This window comes from Ammospiza caudacuta, chromosome 9 (genome assembly GCF_027887145.1).
Source record: "Ammospiza caudacuta isolate bAmmCau1 chromosome 9, bAmmCau1.pri, whole genome shotgun sequence".
Classification (NCBI taxonomy): domain Eukaryota; kingdom Metazoa; phylum Chordata; class Aves; order Passeriformes; family Passerellidae; genus Ammospiza; species Ammospiza caudacuta.
The window spans coordinates 20,799,530-20,821,990 of record NC_080601.1 but is presented as its reverse complement, the minus strand read 5'-3'; the positions used below and the strand labels follow the sequence as shown (position 1 = coordinate 20,821,990).

The following is a 22,461-nucleotide window of genomic DNA, read 5'->3' as shown; positions in this document are numbered from 1 at the left end:
AGTTTAGTGCTTTCATAAATTTGACTTAATTCTGGTAGCACTTGGTCATCTGATGGGAACTAGATTATTACCTGTGGGAACCACCTGCTGGTGGGGACTGCTGAAGTGTTTCCTTACAGTGTGCTCTCCTGACATCAGGTGCGATGGGGAGACAAGGGGTCGACAGAGGAAGGAGCAAAATTGGAGAAACCCAAAAATGCTATTATTAAATTGCCAGAACAGGAGTATGAACCGTGGGAACCCAAGCCAAAGAAGCCCCATGTGAGAAAACCACCTTCCCAGCGAAAATGGTACACTCCAATCAAGGTAATGTGTCTGAGCTTCCATTTTAGCAAGTCTTTTGCATCTTGCAAGATACTGTGATACTGTATCCCACTTCCTTAGCACAGCCTTTCTTTCAGCAGAGCTGAGTGAGACTATTTAGAAAAGTGGCCATTAATTCTCACCTTTGCCTGGTTTTGGAATGTGTATTTCACTTGGCACTGTGTTGCCATAATTTTTTGAGAAGAGTAGAGGGCACAAGCAGAGATCTTCCTTTCCTCAGCTCACACTGTCTTTTCAGGTTCTCTTGCCTGGGGTGCAACAGCAGATCTCTTGAACCTTAGGGACGACAGATGCTGTTTTCTGCCATCTGAAGGCAGCATAGAAAAGGATCAGATAAAGGGCACTGTCCTTGCTTTGACTGCATTGTGGCTAAGGGCTTGGGCTGGGATGCAGATCTCTTTCCCCTTGGTTCAACCACAAGACAGTAGTGTTTGGTTTTTGGGCAAGTCACTCAGTCTCCCCATATTTTCACCCTCAGTTCTCCCATGTCATTATAATATCTGTTGTTTCAATGTCTTTTAATGTATGCATCCTCACACAACCTAAAGGCAGGGAAGAGCTGTAACCTCTGCTTGCAGAGAAGGAAGCTGGAGGGCTAGCACAGTCAAGGCTGCCATACTCTGCTCATCCCAGGAATCTATGACCATGTCCCAAAACAGTGCTTTGTGAGATGAGTTCCTCCTTTCCCTGCTTACTCACAGATCAGTTAAACAGTGCTTGAATGTTTCTGGAAAGCATCTGTGAATGTTAAAGCCTGCCTAGGCAGGTATTCTTCTGGCTGTTCATCTATGCCTCAGTTCTCTTCCCATCTGTACCGTGCTTTTGTTCTGCCTTTTGTAACATTTAAAGGTTAGTGCTTTAAAGTAACACCTGTCTAATTGTGCCTCTTAAGGGAGTTCACAGTAATCTCCTCTCATCCTGCCTGCATATTTGGTATTTCTCCACTGAGGTTCTTCTGGTTGTCCAGATAAAGGATACAGAGGCCAGGGTACAGGACCAGTGTGTGTGCAGACAGCTTAATGCAGAAAAGCTGTAGCAACCCACCTGTTGTTTAATCTCATGCTATTTTTACCACATTTCTTGGTCATATCTTGTCTCCTTTTTTTTTTTTTTATTGCAGGGTAAACTTGATGCACTGTGGGCTTTGGTTCGACGAGGCTATGACCAAGTCTCTCTTATGAGACCACAGCCAGGGGATAAGGTAAGGCATTTCAAATGCACTGGCATCACTCCTCTGGTAGTAGCAGCAATGCTCTTCTCTCACAATCAGCCCATCTCTTTTATTTTCATAAGCTTGATTCTTTTCACAATGCCCTAAAGCTAAAAACTAAACATTTTCAATGTTTCTTAGATTAAGTAATGGAGTTCAATGATTATTGCAAAATCATGAACTGTACAGATGATGAAAAAACAAATCATAGTAAGGTTAATGGAGAACAAGTTGGTTGAATTGTGTGCAGGCACATTTTTCAGTAATCTCCTACACATAGACAAGGAGTATGTCCTGCCTTGGTGAAGTCTATTGGCCAAAAGTGGGTCAGGAGTACTGGGAGGCAGCAGGGAGTTTGTGCTTTTCAGAGCCACAAAGATGTCTCTGTACTGTCCCTGGGTCACTGGCAATAGCTTGGTTCAGAGCTCTCACAGTTTATGTGAGCCTGGCACTGTTATGGTTGTCTCTATTTTGTTATTCTGAGGGAACAACTCCCTAAGAATTGAGTGCTGCTGCTTTGAGCTGTTTCACCATCAAGGTTTTGCTTTCTGCGATGGTTCTTTGTAACGTGAGAACGAAGCAGACACAACAGCATCTCTCTTTCCCTGTGGGCAGAGTCCATGCATTTCATCACCCTGGCTCTCAGGTGAGGGGATTATAGTTACAGCAATAGGGTCCATAAAGTGCTTTTTTGGGGATAGGACTGGTGCAGATGCCCAGGCTTGTTTGCCTGGGTAGTTTTTACACCTAATGACAGACTTTAAAAGTAGCTCTAATTTGCATCAGCTAGGGCAGTAAGTTGCATGTCTTATGCTTTTGGCAAAATATTAAGCCATTTGTCTAGTCATTACTCAACCATGCGGCATCAGTATTTAAAGTTTAAACTCATCCATTTTTCTTTTGACACATAAGGAAACCAAGAGAACAAACCCAGCTTCTTATACTACTTTGTAAAATGGTCTTAAATGTTTCACTAAGCTGCATTTTCAAGGCAGCTGTGCTTGAGACACCTTATTTACTTTTTAAGCACGATCTAGAGCTTCTGAATAGGCTCTTTAGGTCCAGCTGTATTTTGATAGCACTAACATTGTATAATATGAATCTGTCCTCTGCCTTTCACTCCCTTGGCTGGGACATTTCTATCAGTGCAGAGCACAACAGAGCCTCTGTTAGCCAGCATAGTGAAGGAACATGCAGGGGGCTGGCTCAGAACAGGGATCCTCAGTTCCTTGCCTTCCAGCTCTGCTGTGGGGAGAACAAGGGGCTGAAAAGAGGCAATGTAAAACATCAAGCTGAAGGATTATTGTATCAGGGATAACATAAGAAAAATCAAATGTACATCTGGGAAATAGGGTGGAAAGAATCCTATTGAGCCAGATCCAGTGGAATCATAGAATCATCTCTGTTCTCTGGCCTGTGAAATTAACTAAGGCTGAAGAATATTGAAAGTGAAACAAGAATATAACTAGACAGCCTTCTGCTGTTTAAAAAAATATCACAGGCCTGTATTTCATGGAGAGAACTAGCACAGAAAGGAACAAGTTTATTATTTGTTCTTTGAGTAACATCTCTAGTAGCAGTCTCTCAGTGGATAACTGCCTCCTTGTAAGCTGGGTTTTTGCTGGAGGTTGTGTACAAATCCACCTGTATGTGCAGGTCAGTAAATGTGAGCGCACACACGGGTGCACACTTATCATGGTGGGGGAAGAACTGGGAGATCAGGTCAGGGCTGGGAGGGAGCAGCAGCACAGAGCTCTGGCAGCCCGAGGAGCAAGGACACAGCTCTGCCCCAGCCCAGGCAGGACGAGGTCACTCTTTGGCCGGCTGTGCTGGCAGCAGGCACGGCATTTAGCGTGGGGCTGGGGAGATGGTGTTCATCCACAGGCCAGGGAGTGTAGGGTGATGTTGGAGTGAGAGCTCGCTTTGGTTTGTGTGGTTTTTAGGGACTGAGGGGAGGGAACAGGGGAAAGAGTTCTTGGTGGGGTCTAAGTGCACCTTTTTTTTAAATTTTAAGGTCATTTCATAGCTGTCCATCCATCTAGTTTTCTTCCTTCATCATGGTCCTGTTGCCATTCCCCATTCTGCTCTTTTCCTTACCTGTGCCCTGCTTGGTCTCCTGCCCTAGACATTGCCTTCTGTTTCCTTCTGTGGTTCCTTCCTCGTTTTCTCTCTCAGTTGATGTCTGCATGCCCTTGTCCTTGATGAGACAGACTGATTCCCTGCACTCCTGTCTTTGGGAGCAGTGGTTGGTCCCCAGGTTAGCCTGTTCCTCTCACACTGCAGGACCTGAGCTGCTGGTAGCATCATGCTCTGGGCTGTGGCCTTCCTGCAGAGCTGGCTGAAGCTCTGAGAGTTCCCTTGCCCTGGCTCATGTCTTCCATGAACTGAGCAAGAAATGGATCTCAGGATGGATGATTTATTAGGCAAGATTTTATTAATAGGCTGTATTAATCCTTGTGAAAATCACAGGAGCTTTTTGGAACTGCCTATTTAGAGAAAACCATGCAGGCACAAGCTCTGGTGCTCCTTCTCCTGTGTGCCCACAGTGTTTTGCTTGGCTCTTACAGACAGCTCCTCCTCTTGGTCTCCATTCAAGAGTGTATCATTCATGTCATAGCACCAGCACTGAAATATTTTGGTTTGGCAAGTTCCTCAGTAAAGGGTCACAGGATCCCTCTAGCTTGACTTCCTCAAGTCATGTCTAGCAGGAATTTCTGTTGCACCAGGATGGGACAACAGGGGATAAACACACTTAGCTCTACCCCACCATTAGCAGCTAGGCTGTTATTTGTGGCATGGAGTTTTGCTGAGCTCTCAGACAGCATCAGCAGAGGAGAGGAGTGATAAAAAAGGGCTTGTGGCTCTGTGGTGGGTTTCTGGGCCCATTGCCTTGCTGGAGTGTACAAAGGTGAAGCCTTTATAGGCATTTGTGCTACTGCTGCAGCGGTGGATCCCTCAGAGCTAGGCTTTCTTCCCGTCCTTGCTCAGAAATCTGTGTTTTAGAGGACCAGCAGTCACTCTTCTGGCCCAGGAAAGGGACAGCTCTGAGGTGGGGACACTGCTCATCCAGCCACAGGGGTATGTTGGTGTCCACATGGCCTGATTGAGCTCTTTTTTGCTCAAGGTGTTCAGATTTTCTTGAAGACTTTCCCATCACTGTGTTGATGTGCGTTCTCCTGAGCTTGGTTCTGAGCTTGCAGCAACTGCTGTGAAGGTTGGAGTTTGGGAAATATTAGTGTCTGGCTGTCTTGAAATATTTCATCCAAACAAACCCCAGTAGCTGGCAGGGCAGGTTGTCAGTAGCCTCTGTGAAAGGTGAGTTTCAAGCTTTGCCTTGGCCTCACAGTTCAGAAGGGGGCTGTTACCAATGGCAGCAGGTAAACACTGCAAGCCCCAGTGTAGGCAGAGAGGAAGGGGAGGTGCTTTCCAATGGTCTGTTAGTTGCTGCTTTCAGCAATTCCATTCCAGTTTGCCTCTCAGCACGTACTGATTGATGCAGGAAATTCTTAGAGGCTTGGTTTACCAAAGTCCTTGACTAAAACCCCAACATTTTTCCCCTCAGGCAGAATTGATCCTTTACTTTAAAGGTTTAAAACATGATCTCATTATTTTCACTGAAAATTTTGTAGCTGCAACAGGGAGTGTAGACTGGATTTTGCTGTCACCATCCCCTTACATTCCCCTGGGACTTTACTTAGTAAAAAGCAATGCCTTAGTGGTACTACCCTGTGGTTTGTACATGTAAAGTCCTTTCCTGGGGAACAGGACTAGAAGCAGGCTGCTGTGCAGCCAAAAATGTCACAAACTATGAGCTGTTGGTCCTTTTAGAAGCCAGAACTTCTGGATCTGTTCAAGTTCCCACCCTTGAGTTATGGTGTGACTTTGAACAAGGCAGAGAAGCTGCAATTTTAAACTGCAGCCTCTGAAATGAGGAGTGTATGGGTTCCTTATTCTGTGCCTCCCTTTCAGAGTGATCACTCCTAGTCTAATAGGTTTGTTGAAGCTCAGAAGGTCTGATTACCCTCAAATTTTGTGTGATTACTTGTAATGCTGACCATGACATCTATGTGCCTTAGTTTTCCTAGTTTTCCTAACAACAAAAATAATCATGAGAACACAGTATTTACCTTCCTTACAGCTGTGAGGTTTAGTGTTCTGCCAGGCATTTGGGACACCAAGCTTATGGATTATTAATGACTAATAATTGTTCTCTAGCTGCTACTTACAGGTGGTCAGCAGCTTGACTGCAGCCCACGGAGATGGCAGCACCCACCTGTCACGCCACGCTGGCTGCCCACGTGCTGCTGCTATTTGCAGCTTATTCTAATTGCTTCTCTGCCAGACCCAGTAATGGCTTCTAATAGGCTTCCCTGCCTCTTGCTTGGAGATGTGTTGTAATCACCCGTGCAACAACTGGCAGAGCTACAGGGGGGGCTGGAAAAGCAGCCCTGAGCTCCTGCAGACTGTAGTTATCAGTGGCTGCTGCCTGGTCCTGGGGCTTTTCTCCCTTTGCTTTTTACCTTCATAAGCTGCTGAAAAAGTTAAAGAGATGAGGGCATTGCCTGCCATAGTGGGTGATCTCACTTTGTCACTTTCAATGAAAATGTGACACGTTTAGCTCCCATTTTGCTACTTTTTCTTCTTTTTTTAAAGGACATAGGCATCTCTAAGATTTATTCCTGCTTTAGCAGACATGGCATGGGGGAAAAATCTCCCTTTCTGTGGTGTGGGACCAATGTCCTAATGCACAGTTCCCAGGACATGTTGAGAGCTGCAGCTGGAAACATGTAATCAGTGACTAATGAATTTCCTGTCCTACAAGAAGCCCACATACTGCATTACCCCTCACTTGTGCCAGGACTGTGTTATTTCTGTTGTGGAGGAGGAATTCACAGACTTTGGGGATGGATGCTGCCTGTCTGCACCCAGGTCAGACCAGCAGCCTGTCCATGTCTTTGGCAGCCAGAGGCATGCTCAGGAGCAAGGGGCTCTTGTGAAGGATGAGTGCAAGTCCAGGGCTGGTGTTACTTGGCACACAACAGGGTGAAGAAGGATTGGCCTCATGGTTAAGGCACTGGCTGTAGCTTGCATAAGTTACTTCACTTCTGTTCTACTGCAATTGTACAGTGAATGAGTGAGGTGAAGAGTAAATTCTAGGAGCTGAGATCATGTTCCTACTGGTACTATGAGCACTTAGTAGACAGACTCTGTTAGGTAGAAAGGGGACTCTTCTTCTAGTCTTAAAACATATGTGCCATTTTTCTCTTTTTCTGATATTTATGATAAAGGAATAGCTTCATCAACTCTGATTCTCAGGGCCTTTATATAGGAAACATGTCTTTGGGATAAGGCCTGGTGAGTTAATCCCTCATTAACTGCAGCTCTGACATGTCTGCATGGGGGGAACAGGCTCTTGTGTTATCACAGTTTTCCAGGCATCACTTCACTGATGCTCCACAATCCTACAGTGTGTCCAGGGGCCTGACTTGAAGCCTGGAGGCTGCCTTGGGCTTTAGCAGTACTGGTGGCACACCTCTTTTGAGAGGAAAAGTGCACAAATGCACACGCCCTTACTAGGGCAGCATGTACAGATCCACAGTTTGCACATGGACAGGAATGCTGCAGCCAATGTGTTTATTTGTTTCTCAGCAGCACCCTTGGGTCAATGCTGAGCATCATCTGACTGTTTCAGTTGATTTTCTGGGATCTGTGCATCCCTCATTGTCTTTGAGTTGGGTAACACTGCAGAAAGTAACCTCCCCAGCCTTCCTTAGCTCTCTGCTTACATTGCATACTTCTAGTAATTATGCAGAATGTGTAATGCTGTGACCTTCTGATGGTGTTTGAGCTGCAGAAATAAAAAATATTGTGTAAGAGGATGTATTCACACTATTATTCACACTAAAGTTATTGTACAGAATGATAACTAAAATTCAAAATGTATTGCCTTATTACTTTGCTCAGAGGAGCTGTACTTCCAGATGTCTCTGTTCTTGTAGAAATTATTGTGATTCATGTTGTGGTACCAGAAAAAAAACCCAAATCACAATCTCCCACTATACAAGTAACAAAAAGTCACTAGACAGCAAGAAGAGCTTAGATCTGTGTGTGTTAGGTCTCGAGATGAACCTAATCTTGCTTTGAACATTCCAGCTTTATGTACCAGTTTTAGTCTGGAATATAAATAGGAATTTAGATAGGAACAACAGGACAGCAAATGCCTTGTGCTTTCTGTGGCAACACTGAGGTTTCTACAGCATTTAAAAATTGTTCAGGTTGGTTGTTGTGTTTTTTGGGGTTTTTTTTTTGCCATGTGAATAAACCTCTGCTTTCCTCACCCTTTAGGAATTTAATTGCCTAAGAAGACAAATCAGTCTTCATTGGCTTATTAAGGAGTGGGATATACAGAAACTTTAAAGTTAGGCTTAACAAGAGCAGTGTCCCTTCTTGCAATGCTGGCACCAGGCATTCTGAGTTGAGCTTTGAAAATGAGAGGAGGTGTATTTGGGGTTCTTTCTACTGCTGGGGGACAGGCCACTGACTCTGCTGAGGTGAGAGCAGGGTGTGCAATAGAGTTCCTAGGAGAGAACTGGCAATGGAGTGCTCATGGAAAAGAGTAACTGCAAGGTGCACAGGGAAAACATGGCAGGGATCTGTTTGCATAGTGTTAGGTCTCTGGCATACCTGAAATGGGACACTGAGTTCCATGTCAGGACTTTGGTACTTAGGTTGCTTTTCTAGTGTGTTCGTTCTTAGAGTGAGGTAGTTGTGTCCCACAGCAATCTGCCATTCAGTTTAACACAGGAGCTTTTGCAGGAGAAGAGGTTTTCTGTGCTGTGTCAAGGTGCCAGCACTGAAAATGAACTGTATGAGTCCCATCCCAGAAGAAGATAATCCATGTGAGATAAGCACAGGGAAAGCTGAGAACTGTGGATTTACCATCTGCTTGCTCTAGGTAGCAGTAGAGCCATTTAAGGGCCAGTTACCCAGAGAAGCACTGGTGATAGTTGTGCCTGTTTCCAGACTTTACACTAAGAGGCAGCTTGTCTGAGTTGTGGGCCAGGATCTTACATTTTTGACTGAGGCAAGGCAAAATAATAAGCATTTCCACCAGGAATCTCTGAGTTTCCATCATTATTCTGTACCTTAGTCAGGTGAATAACATTGTGTACACAATAACCCCAGCTTGCTCTTGAGAGACAGTCAAATAATTCACTCAGGAAAGCATGATGACACTTAATTGCAGTTTGAGCAAGATCAGTTATGGTCCTTTGTGGCCTATTTGCTACTCCCAGCAAGCCACCAATACCTCAAGGCTGAGGCTGTTGCACCCAGCAAATGTTTGTTGCCTTTGTTGCTGTGCTCCAAAGCCCTCCCCATTCTAGGGGATGGACAAATGCAAAGTCCTCTTCCCTGAAAACAACCAAAGGAAAGAGGGAAATCTTTTGCAAAGCAACCACTGTTGTGTTTTTTTTTCTTGAACCACATTTTAGTCTGGTCAGCATTCAAGTCTGGAAATGTGTGGTGCTGTGGTTAAAACAGGGGATGTGAGTCACAAGTCCTCAGCTTGTAAATACCATTATTTCCCCCTGCATAACCTTGAGTAGATGACGTGACCTGACAGTGGCTCTCCTTGCTTCCTCTACTCTGGGACCCTCATCCATAAAAGCTGTCAGGAGAGGGGAAGGCAGTAAAACACATGTGAGTGCAGGCTTAGGTTAAGATACTTTTCTGAGATTTGGATGGGATTTGGTCTGGTCATACTCTGAGATTCATACTGAATGTAAGGTGTACCTGGTAGACCTTGGTTATGTCCAGTGTTACTCTTCTGTTCCCGTTGTCACTTCTGCTTTTTTAGGGCTTAGAATCAACAGGCTTTGTTACGGATCTGCACTGTGCATTAGCTCAGCCACAGCCTCAGCAAGGTCCAAGACATGTGATGTTTTGTGCATTCCTGCAGGATATCTTGTGACTCTGGCCATTCCTTCAGGAGATGTCTGTAGCCCATTGCTGCATTTCCTTGCAGAGGCAGGGCTGGAAGCAGCATGCAGTTTCCTGCTGAATGGAGTGTGATGCATATTATTTGAATGGCCCTGTCTTCTGTCCTGGGGTGGGCTCTTCGTGCCTCTTTCCTTGTGTGCCTAAGCTGAAAAAGTGGTATCAGGCATGAGAGAGCTGGATGGTGGGCTTGTGTTCAGCAAAGTTTATTTTGGTTAAGGGTACTGCTCCTAGCTTACAAGTCTGATTTCCCTGGCTGAGCTATTCCTCCCTCAGATTCCTCATTATTATCCACTTTCTCCAGTGGTAAATTGGAAGTAGCCCCCCTTGTCTTCAGTGTATTCCTGCACTTGTTTCCAACCTAACTGAACAGACTGCTCCCAGCAGACCCACCCCTTGTTTCAAGCAGTGCTGTGCTCAGCTGGGACTGTGAACTGGGAACAGTGCAAATGTGTGTCTGGGAAAACTGTCAGTACTTAATTGTATTCAACTCTCAGTATTCTGGTAAAAGAAGCTACAGTAGCCTGGGATAGTGCAACTATTAATCTTACTGCAAAACAGCTCCTGTTTTAATTGCCTGGTAGAATTGAACACAGTTTTCCTTATTACTGTCTTTATTTTGATTTTAAACTGTTCCTTTAGATAATCTGTAAATGTTTTTTCATGTTAGTAGAATTAGCTGAAGTTGAAAATATACCCTTGAAAAAGTTTCAATATTTTCAATTTTTGTTTTGAAACACCTTTTCTGTCTGAAACTCAAGGATTATTTGAAATGAACAACACATGTTTCAAGCCTAAATTAAACTTATTTTGACATATTTGTTTTACCTGAAAAATTAAGACTTTTGGTTGCTGTTGACTTTTCCTTAGGCCAGCAAGTGAACCAAAATATGAACTTTTATTGCTGCTATTATGTGCAGTGCATGCCATGGATCTGTTTGTCAGTTTGTCCTAGCAACCTACCTCCCTTAGTCCCTGGGGGATCCCTGGATGGGATTGTCACACATTGAGTGTCAAAAGAAGACCTCCTGTGCTCTCTCATCCCTTCCCCATGCCATAAATCCTGTTTTCTCAGCTATTTGGCCCCCACAGCCAGGGTGTCTGAGGGCATACTACACTTGGAAGGATTTTTTTTTTCCTCCCAGCTTATTTACAAACACGGCTGGTCCCACTTTGCCTCTATGAGAGGGCTCAGGGATCTTGCCGGAGCTTTTTGGGCAGCAATGTCAGCCATGTCTGGGCCAAGACAATGGATTTTGTCCTGAATGTGCCAGCAGCCCAAGGAATAGCTTAGCTGTGTGTCACTGTCCCCATGTGCCCAGCTCCTGGCCCATGTGCAGGATGTCATTGTTTGGGAGTCAGAGTTTGTGAGGCAGGGATTAACTTCTGTGCTGTGTCTCCTGGGCTGCTCCTGTGAGCCAGTTTGTGGGTGGTTTAGTTTGGTTGCTAAAAGGAGAGAAAGCAGCTATTTACTTATAAGAGGGTTTTTGTGGACTTTGTGAAGGATTCATGCGTGCCTCAGCTGCTTTTAAATATCACTGCCCTTTCCTGGGTCAGGATCTGTATCCTGTTTAAAGCTGGGTTACCTCCCACATCCTAAAGCTCAGGCTAATTCCTTTAGCAATGAGCAGCACTGTGGGTGAGCCCAGTAGGTCACACCTCTTGGTAGCATCACCTTGCTCATGCTGTGCTGTAAACAGAGCTTGCTGCTGCTGCTGCTGCTAGGATCATCCTTGTGCATTTGCATTTTCATTTTGTAATTCTCTATTTGAGTTTATCTGATGTGCCTGAGGGCATTACTGGGTCCTGACTGTTAGAGTGAGTGATTCACAGCCCACAGTGCAGTGATTTCCCTCCCCTGCAATAACTCCATCGTAGAAGGGAGGGAGCAGAAGTGACAGGAGCTTCCTTAGGAAGAGGCCTGATAATACACTGGGAAAAGAATGGGTGAACTTATTTTCTTTTTTAAATGCAACACAAAAGGAAATTATTACATTCTCATTGCTGGACACTGCCACTTTACTGGACCTTACCTACAAAAGCATCTTCTCTTCAGTCAACCCCATTTTCTCTTATCTCTTCATAGTTTTGGATTACCATCATTATAGGTGTTAGTCCTGAGTGCCAAATAGCTTCCCAGAAAATTTTTATGAACAAGAGAGGACTTATTAAACTGGAATATATGTATGAGAGTCAGGTTGTTGTGCAAACAAATATTTTAACTTGATGATATTTAATGTTTTGATTCGAACCCTGATAACCTAAAGTGGCTTCATATAAAAATTAAAGACAATTTAATAAAATAATTGTTAATGATTAATGAAATAACCACCATATAATTAATTTTGATTATTATAATTTAATAATTTAATAATATAATTAGAAAATAATTATAAATTGCATATTTATTAACCTGAAAATGTGGTCAGTCACCTGACTGGTGATAAGGGAATTTCTGGCATTTCCAATACTTTATTTTTCAACACAAAAATGATATCTGAGTCCCAAATGTAAGAGCAGGAGTTAGTAAAAGTAACTTGTATGTGCCTGAAAACCAGGCAGCCCTGGGTTTTACATGACAAACTGTTTCAGCAGCTCCCTAATTTCTAGCCTGTCTGCTGGAGGGTAATCAGTGCAATTCCCAGGAAATCCATGAAGGTTTTAATGAGCCATGACATGTTGAGTGCACAGTCAGCGTGAAGCAGTGCAGTGTGAGGAAGCTTTTGGCAAAGGCTGATGCTCATAGATGCTGAGGAGCCAACTGCTAATCCTGACACTTGCCCAGGGAACTCAAATATTGGGAACTCTGTACCACCTTGCTTCATCTCTTTCACTGTACAGGTGTTGTATCCATAATCTACCTCTGATAAATGAGTTTCCCCTACTGGCTGGTTTAGCATATTCTGTGTAGGTGTTTCTGCTACAACACTCTGGTTCTTTATTAGAAGACAGGGTAGTCCCTAATTTTGCCAAAATTCAATTTTCCCAAAAGTCTCTGGTCTTTAATGGTGTCTGTCTCATTGTTTTCTGGGTTTGTGAATCAAAGCCTTCACTTAGCTAAAGTAATTGTGACTTTTTGTTTATGCTCCCTCTTGTGGTTTTGTAAGTAGCATCAAATCTGAATCTGTTCTTTTGAGATTTAGAGCTACATTTTTATACTGAACTATTGAGAGATATTTAGGAAGTGAAGCTACGTGCTGATGAACCAGGTCCATAGAAATCTGGCAGATTCATCCCACAGACAAACAGATAACAAAACTGGAGAGAGAGACCAAGGAAATTATATTAATTTTGGATTTCAGCATCCTAAATAATACTTATAGTAAATAACCATTAATAATTATTAAAATTACTTAAATTTAAATATTATTAAAATACTTAAAATATAATAAAATTATAAAACTATAGAAATATTATAACATAATGATTAATAATTTAATACTTCCTTACTGGGAGCAACTTCATTTTTAATTTGTTAGTCTAGTATTTTGAATGGCCATGCTCAAACTTTAAATAGCTTATTTTATTCCATTCTAAAATGCAAGTATCATATTCTTAAAAGATCAAAGACAAGAAAATTTAGTAAAGTGAGGCTAACTCTTTCAGTCAGATAAACACCTCTTGAAATCCAAATTGCAGCACTTGGACTCTGTAAGCCAAACCAAGAGGGAATGAAAAATCAAGCAAAATTTATAACAGGAAGGATGCCTTTCATTAGGTCAACCAATGTAGCTAAAAATAAGAAACAGGCATACTTTTGTGTACACGAATACTGACATGCACAGTGATGAAACTAGATTTGATTTTTGTTAAACAACAATGCATGTATTAAAATGAAGAGGGAAAAGGGACAGCTACTGGCAGATGGCCTGGATTTTTAAAATTTTTAAAACTTCTTTTTGCTGAAGTATTCCTAGTATCATGGGTGAAGAGACTTCCCCATGGCACTCTTTGAATTGCCTGGATTCTTTAGCAGTCATTTCTGTCAATTGAAAACTTGCTGAGTAGTAGCTAAGGATTTTGGGGAAATGAGTGCTGGGGAATGATGTAGTGAGCACTGTGATGAAGATAGCCCAGCAACATGAGGCAGTGGCTTTCAGGAGGCTCCTCCCTTCCTGCTCCCCTTAAACCACACACAATAACACATCCTAGGTGGTCGAGGAGACTTTGCCTGGAAGTACAAAGTGCCTGAATTGCACATGTGATTGTTACACTGGGATAAAAGCTGGAGTCGGGACGAGGGCAGATCCCACTGCTTCAGTATTTGTACTTTTTGAAAAGCCAGTTTGGCAAGCAGCATAACAAGAGCCTAACAAGTGGATGGACATATGGGGAGGCAAGATAATAGTGCATGAGGAAGAGGGTGCAGATGTGAGCTGCAGCAAGGGCGTAGCTCCATATGGCACCCTGCTGACCTTCGGTTGGTGCCTGAATGGCCGAGCGCGGCGCGGGGCCCAGCCAGCAGGGCTGGCCCCACACACATCATCTGCCACCAGAGCACAATAACACAGCTTCCACAGCTGGGGTGCCTGGCATCATCCTGGTATTGCTGCACCTTGCAGCTCTGACACCTTCCCTGAAACGCTTGGTGTGTTCCATGCTTCTGGAAAAATATGTACCATTACTACTAGTAACGTGGTGGTGGCTTCTTAATCCCCATTAATCCTCTGTGAAGGAAGAGCAGAGATAAGTGTGCAGGGTACTTAATTTCTGTCTGTGTTCCCAGGGTTTAAAAGCCTTTATATGCCTTTGGAAAGGAAATTACTTAATTCTTTCAAGCAGAGAATATCAAAAATCATGTGGTTAGCATGTTTATTTGAGAAACATAGTGGATTTTTTTTTTTTAATAAACTAACCCCAGAGGGATGTGCATGTTAGGTAGAAAAACAGAGGCACTCTGTTATAAGGAGACTGTGATGTGTGGAGGGCTTAATTCTTCAACCTAGAAATCCTTTGACAAAATACACTTGATAAGTCCAAACTATCACTTATGATTTATTGTCATTTGTTCTTTCCTTTCCCTTTTCAGCTGTTAATCCTGACACTGGCTTAGAGTTTGGCCCCATTTTATCAATGGCTGCTTGAAGTGCTCAGGAGGATTTGCTCCAGTATTCAGCAGAAGTCTTTGATATATGAGATTGCAGGCTAACACTGATAATCTTTTGTGAGGAAGTGTCACAATACATACATCGATCATCCAGGCCTCTGTCTGTCAGACTCTCCCAACCCAACCGTATTTTTCATGACACAATGCAGCGCATGGCCTTTAAATTACCCATCTGTCTGACAAATCAGTGAGTGTGGCAGAAACTGGCAGCAGTTTGACGTCGCCTATCACTTTAACTGAAGTGAAAGTAATGCAAACAGATTTATGGGATCCCCTTTGATTATAGACTATGAATATATTTGGAATTGATGTTTGTGAGAGAGACACAACAGAGGGGCAGGAAAGGCTTGTAGGCAAAAGCACTAGTGTTGGGTTTGCAGCTTTGCATTTACTATGAGGGAGATTGTTCTGTCCTAAATTTTTCCCTGCCCATACGGTGCATTTCATCTGAGCACCTCTGACCTTTTTTCTGTTTAGTCTTTTTTTTTCTTTCATCCTGACTGATTATTTAGCTGCTCTAAATTCATAACTTTATAAATATCAAAGCTGAGTTTTCTAAAATATTAAATTTTAGAAATTTAATATTTAGCTGTTAAATATATCTGTAACATTCATTGCGTGTCAGTAAATACTGCTGAATTTCCAAGTGGACTCTGAATACAGTGGAGCACAGCAGAAAACAAATAGCTGGAAAGGATGGCTGCTTGCTGCAATGCTGGTGAGGACTTGAGTTCTGTAGTGGAGTAGAGCAAAGCATTGGCTTGGCTTTTTTGATCCAATGGTTTGTCTTTGCAGAAGTAACCAAGACCTTGGCTTTTGCCTCCATGCAAATGCTCTTGCCCCAGTATAGTATTGCCATGAACCTGGTTCATAACCAAAGTCTGGCGTAGCAAGCCTGGATTTTTAAGGAGAGAATTTTATCCTACTCATTGACACTGTTGTTTAAGTGTAGTGGTGAATTGTGATGGTGAAAGCTGGGACAGAGTCCTGCTGAGTGTGTCTCATGTGCAGGCAACAACATGTCCATTCAAACGACTCGTGTCTGCAGCTGAGCTCTGGAAGCCCAGAGCCATTCAGTCCAAGTAAGTGGTAGGGTGGTACCCTTTGGGTTTTAGTACATTTGTAAAATCATTTTCTGAGCTCTGGAGCTTACACAAGCTTCTTTTGAAACACTGTTTTCCTTTCTTCATAGAAGCCATACATAAGTGATTACCCTCTCTCTAAAGAAATAGTTTTCATGAACAAAGGTGCAGACATTGGAAGTCACTCAACAAAACAGTTGAGGTTCTGCTGTGATGGCTTTTGCCTCATTTCCTGAGGAAATTGTGATTTGTGAGTTTGCCACAGAAACTCAGCTCATTCTCAAAACACCTTCAGAGTTTTCTCGTGCCAGGCAGCACTGAGCCAAGAGAATCAGTGACTGATGTGGGTTTTTGTATTCTTGCTGCCACAGCTATTGGTAGTTGGGGATGATCATGATCTACAGCTGCTTTGAGATAAGTTTTCTATATTTGGAATCCTTCCCCAGATTTGCTCAGGGGATATTGTTATAACCTCAAGCTGAATTTAGTTTGTTGATTCCAGCGTGCAGCCTATCTGAGGTGCCTCACTGAGGTTGCCATGTTGCTTTTGCATTACCTGGGAGCCTCTGGCTGCTTCCCACAGGAGAGGCTAGGTGGTCTTTGGGGTCTCTATCTTTCTTTCTTCCTGTCAGGAACTTGGATAGTGGGAACCCATGCAAAGCTTTATTTTGGCTAAAGGAAACCCTGATATATTTGCATTTAGCCCCTACTTGACTAGGGCATCCTCAATGCTTGCTTTTTTTTCAAATCCAAGCTACTCCTATTTAAACATTTCCACACACAGTGCTCCCATCATGTCCTGCCTGTCTGCATCCCACATCCATCCTGAAAACACACTCATTGGAGAGCCCTCTGTGCAAGTCCCACACCTTGTTGGTGTTTCTGCAGTTCCACACTGCAGCACAGAAGACACATGTACTATCCCAGTGTAATGTTCAAAGCACAGACATCAGCCAGGCTAGGATCACTTTGAAAATGAGAGCTATGGATTGTCTTTGCTAATGTTGTTGCTCTGGTATAATCCTGTACGAGTTTTTTTTGAGCACAGCTTTGCAGTCAGGAATCCCACCAAGGCAGGCATGATTTAGGTGGAGCTGTCACTTTGGGCATGTTCTGCTCTAGTGGCACAGCAGAGAGCACATGTGAACACAGTTCCAATGTGGTCCCTTTTGTGCTAGGCTATTATCTACAGGCAGTAGCTCTGAAAATCAAGTAAAGTACGAACTTTAATACAGCGCAGTTTGAATGTAATTTCTAGGACCAAGAGAGTGATACTAGATGAACTGTAGCCTGACCTCTCTGCTTATAGTACCTTTGACTAAGTACTGATGAGTCAAAATACCTACTTTTTAATCATGAATTTTTCTTCACCTGTAGGGAAGATGCATAAACTTCACCCGTGTGAAGTCGGATGGCACCTCTGCCCCTTACAGCCCACCGCCGAAGCTGCCGTTGCGCGACAACGCTCCCCTCAACAACGCTCCAAGGAGCCCTTCCTCTCCTGTGTCTCTGCAGCCTCCTTCCAGGCAGCCACCTCCTGGGCCACCTCCATCCCGAGCCCCTCCTGGACCTCCTCCTTCACGCCCACCCCCGCAGCCCATGGCTTAGAGTGCAGCAAAACCTGATCGACACAACACGTCTCTTTGCTGAACACAGCATATTTATTGAGTATTGGTTTACAGTTAAAGATATCGGAATTTGTTGCTGGTCAGCAAAAAGAAAAAAAAAAGAAAAAGGGAAAAAAAATATTGCCAAGTGTCAATTTTAGTGTATGAATATATTTATACCACACGTGCTGAGTAAACATTCAGTGGAAAGATTCAGAGCTATGGGGTATAGAAACAAACAAAAATGATCACTAGATACAGTAACAGCTTTTGTGTGTATACTTTTGGAGATGTATTTAGCTAGGACAGTTGTCTGACTTGGTGTGTCAGATCATTCATTAATAACTTTAACCGGTACTCGTGCATCAGTGGCTTCGATAGCTGCCGCCTACAAGTTGGTTCAACATAGTTCGTTGAGGAATTTGCTTTTTTTTTTTTCCCAACAGTACTGCATCCAGATGTTAATATGGATCAACAGTTGCAAAGATAACTTTCTGCCTTTGGTTCTGCAGGTGGAATTTCCATGGAAGTTTTAAGAGGTCTATAACAGTCATGAGATAACATAAGACTATGTGCCAATAATCTAGCTCAATAATCTATCATAGAAGAGGGATATATTTTTTCCCCTAGAAAAATCAGTTTTGAGCCTGCTATCTCTGAATACATTTAGACGTGGTTGCATAGGACAACCACTGAAAGTGAGATACTCCATCTAGAAATCCAGATTTTGTATAAGACTTGAGTTCATATTTGTCCAAAGTTCAGAGGAATTTTGAAAAAGCTAAACACCAATTGACTTGGTGTTTAGCTTTCATTTATAGAAAGAGTAGTCCAAAAGGAAGCAAACATACATGGAATTTGAGCACAGATACTGTAGTAAGCAAACAGAATGTGTTATTTATATCAGCAGCATTGAGGGACTGATTCTATTGCTATTTGATTGGATAAATTTCCCTTTGATCTTACTGCCTAGAAGAATTTGATCCTTTTGTGATTAAAACATAAATTCCTCTTTGAGCAGCTATTTCTTTAGACAGTTCAGATCCCACTAATATGAAACCCTGCAGTCTACCTGTGGCTGAGAGGCATGGTGTGAAGAGTGAGCATGAGCTTTTATCCCTGTTTTACATGCTTGGCTGCTCTCCCATGCTCTCAATTTGGGTGTCACCAGAAGGGGATGTGAGCGCCCACACAGAGGTGGGAATTTCTGACGCGGGACTGGGGGCCAGCCCATTATTAGTGTTCACTGAGCAATACCTGACTGGGTTGTGCCCAGAGCATTCCCTAGTGAATCAAAATAACACCTGATCTTGCTTTTTCTCCACCACTACCTATTGTATTGGAGAGGGAACCTATGCTGGTCTGCTTTGGCACTGACTGTGTTTTTAGGATAGTTGTAGAAATAATATGTTGCATTATGACACAGCATATACCTGTTTCTCCATCTGTGTGTGGGTGTGTAACACATCACAAGAGTTGTTGGCACATGTCTAGGATAAAACACTAACTGTATTGTGCAGTTGCTCCAGATTTAAGACCTTTTCATGCAGTAGTTACAGGCATGTAAAGTTGTGCTGGCACAAACAGAAATCACGCTTAATGTTTCCAGTGGAAGGCCCACTTGCAGAACACCACCAAGCTCTCATCAGTCTATGCTTATCACTGTGACATGCCGTGTGTATGCAGCTGAGGCTGTCAAACATGACTCAGAAGAACCACAGAGCCTCCTTCTCCTCTTGCACTGCTCTGCTCTCTTGAGCTTAGCTCTTACCTCATGTATATTGGTGCAGGTAGTGGAATCATGGTTGTGAGTGCCAGCTGGCCTTGGAGCTGTTCCTAATTTAGGCCAGAGCCAGCAAAGCATTTCTGCATGTGTTAAAATATCCTGCAGGTCAAGAGAAACTTCCTTATGCCCAAGTGCTTTGCTGACCTGTGACTTCATTGTGATAAGAAAGGAGAATTGGGATGCAGTCAACCCTATCCTCATTCTTTTTAGACTTGAATAGGGTCTGCATAATTTGGTTCATGAGAATGGATTTTTGTTTGGAGGGGAAAGAAGAGTATGTGTGTGTGTGTGTGTGTGTGTGTGTGTGTGTGTGCCTGTGCTTGTGTGTGGGAACTGTGCAGGGTTTTGTTTGGTTTCTCTTGCTTTACAAAAATTGCTTGAGTGTTGCACTCCTATGAATAGAAAGGCCTTTTGCAGCCAGTGTAACACACAGAGTCATCACCTATCTCTGTCTCTTTCAGCTGAAAGGTGAAACTAAAGCAGTTCTATTTTCCACTGCAGTTGTGGTGAAACTCTGGTTTTACCCCAGTGAAAGGAACTGGATGACTGCAGTGAGAGGGCAGGAGGAAGGGTGGGGAAGGTGCTTCACAAACAGAGATCATTGATGGGCGTTATACTGGTAATGTGGAAACCCTGCAATAGCCTTGCTGGGTCTAAGACCATTTGTAATGTGTATGTACAGTGAACCTAACAGCTTCTCACATTGGTTGTGTGAGAATAATTAGCCAGCAAATGCCAACTAGAAATTGAAATGGCAGAGGACAATAAAACTGATACCCATGCCAGGAAAAGCAGGGAATTAGAGCTTTAACTTCTTGTGGGGCTGCAACAGACCACTGCTCCATAGATGCCAAGTCTCTTATCAGCAGGCAGCAGTGAGATTGAAGCAGTGACTTGGTGGGTCCAGAGTTAACTTTAGCTAATGACAAAGCCTGGGAGCCAGATTTTGTCTTGGGTTGCACCTGTAGAGATCTTGGGAGAGGTGAGTTGAGTTGGCGATTTGCCCTCATGTCAGTGTTGGTGGAATTTGACTCCCTGCCAGTGACAGTGGAGCTGTTGGCTCAGGCAGGGCTTCTCACAGTCACACATCCAACATGCCTGTTGTTTGCAGTTGAGGAGATGATTGGTCTTTGCTGGAATACACAGACTTACAAAGATAACACATGCTAACAATTCTGCACAACTTGCAAGTACAGCAGGAATAGGAGCAGCTTAGGCTTTGCCAAATCCCAGGTGAATGGCTTCATGTATGATGAAGTGGGAACTACCATGGATTTGAGAATTAGATTTGGCATAAATGGAGTTTCCTGCATTCTCACTGTAAAAAATTAAGCATTTGGTGTGTAACTCAAGTTTTGGCTGCAGCCTCTGTGACAGGAGCACTGCAGGTTTAATTTGCTGGTAAAGCAGAAAGGGAAAGTGAACTTTTTTGTGTTAAACTGAATTTTCTTTGCAAAGGTGGGAGTAGTGAATATGCTGCACTGGCTACAGAAAGGCCTTTTGATTGTACAGAAATGTACCCATTTGCAGTGATCTCAGGCACTGTAACAGCACAGTAAGAGAAAGTAGTTGTTATTTTATCATCTGTTGAGCTTGATCCTTACCTGGTATAAATCAAAATAGACCAACTGAAATCAAGGCAGTAATATTGGTGTCCATCAGCTGAGAAATGTCTGGAAATAAAGGAAGGGACAAAGTGCCTCAAATCGGCCTGTTATTTCAATGTTTGTTTTGGCATTCTTTTCTATGCCAATTGTGATTACAGTAGTTACACTGCTAAGAAATGTTCTCATGTAGGAATGATTCCCGTGTATTTTCCAGTATATAGCACCATTTGACACTTGCAAAAAAAGTGAATATCTAATTCTTCCCGAAATCCCAGAGGAAAATGTGGATTCAGGAGGCCTTGGTCTCACACTTACTACAGATGTGAAATGACACAAGGTGCAAAGCAGCAGGGAGGGAAATTCAGTGTGTTTAAACCTGGTACAGAACCACATTGATCAAAGCATATTTATGGCCATTTTTCAAGCTCAGTGCATGTGTTGCCATCTGTGGGAGTAGCCTGCAGAGCAGACGGTCCTAAATAGAAAAAGGAAAAAAAAAGGAAAAAGAATCAGTTTCTCATGTGAAAGAGCAAGCATAACAATGAATGACATTATTTCATGAACTGTACCAGTTCAAATGCATGTGCACCTGGTGCTCCTAATGCTTTTTTAGTCCTGTTGGTCTTCAGACAACACAATCAGTAATACGCTTTCTCTCTTTAATCACTTGCAGTGTTTATTGTTGTTACTTTGGGGTTTTTTTTGTGGTTTGTTTGGGGTTTTTTTTGGTTTTTTTTTTTTTTTAAGAAACATTTCACTGAGAAAACAGCCCTACTTCTGTAAATATAGAGTTTAATTTGGAGGAGACAGCACACTTCTGGATGTTACTGCTGGACAGTTATTTATTAAAAGGGGCTCAAGGTGAATAAATAGAGGTGGCTCAGGATCCATGCATGCAAGTGTGATAATGCAGTATAGCATTTTCAGTTCTCTGTAGTTTTGGGGCAAGGGGAATTTTTGGGTCATCCTAGTTTTTTAGAAGTTTGTTACTGATATACCTTTGAATAATGCAGTAGAGATTCCTGTCATATAATATTGCTTGAACAAATGTGTAGATTACAATAGATTTTTTTTTTTTATTTGGGAGATGAGGAGAAGGGTTGTGAGGGATAAATGTTTTAGGAAATGTTTTGGTTTTTATGGGGGGAAATGTACTGTACTCAATTTTTTAAGTTTTTGTTTGTTTAGGAAGATATAGTGTTTTCAGAAACAGTGGGGAATGTGGGCTGATCAGCTGGGGCATGGAGATGTGGGACAGAGGAAGCAGTAAGATTTTTGAGGGATAAAGAAGCTTTACATGGGGGTGTGGGTTTGTTACTGGTACATGTGGTACAAATTTCTGTAACTGACATGCTGCTTCCATGTTATAATCATGTAACTTCATGCATTTTAGGCACGTGCTCTGTTTTTCTGAGAAAACCTTGCAAATGTAATGCCTGCATGCGAATGTGGGAGATGTAGCCAAAATCTTGTAATCCAACATAATGTAGTCTTAATGGCTTCAGAATCAACAATAAAAGTGCTTACTGGTTAAACACTATAAAGAATTTTATTGCAGGGTCATTTTAAGAGCTGATAAACTTTTCTGTATCTTCTTTCCAATCAGCTCAGCCACCTAATGGTCAGGAGAGGAATGTGGAGTTGGGCTGTCACAATTACCACCCTTGACTTGCTACTAACTTCATTAGAGACAAGAGTATGTTCTGTGCCTCAGTGTCATGTCTCTAGGCTGAGAATTTT

General features: G+C 42.8%; 1 protein-coding gene across 1 annotated transcript in view; it reads left to right on the top strand.

Annotated features, from left to right (window-relative positions):
- ANTXRL (ANTXR like) overlaps positions 1 to 22,242 on the top strand; it is a 56,168-nt gene extending 33,926 nt beyond the window's left edge. The window contains exons 16-18 of the mRNA XM_058810490.1: positions 139 to 306; positions 1,445 to 1,525; positions 17,099 to 22,242. Coding sequence (XP_058666473.1) covers positions 139 to 306; positions 1,445 to 1,525; positions 17,099 to 17,329 — 480 coding nt within the window. The 3' untranslated portion in view covers positions 17,330 to 22,242. The remainder of the gene's footprint in view (positions 1 to 138; positions 307 to 1,444; positions 1,526 to 17,098) is intronic.
- Positions 22,243 to 22,461: the final 219 nt, after the last annotated feature.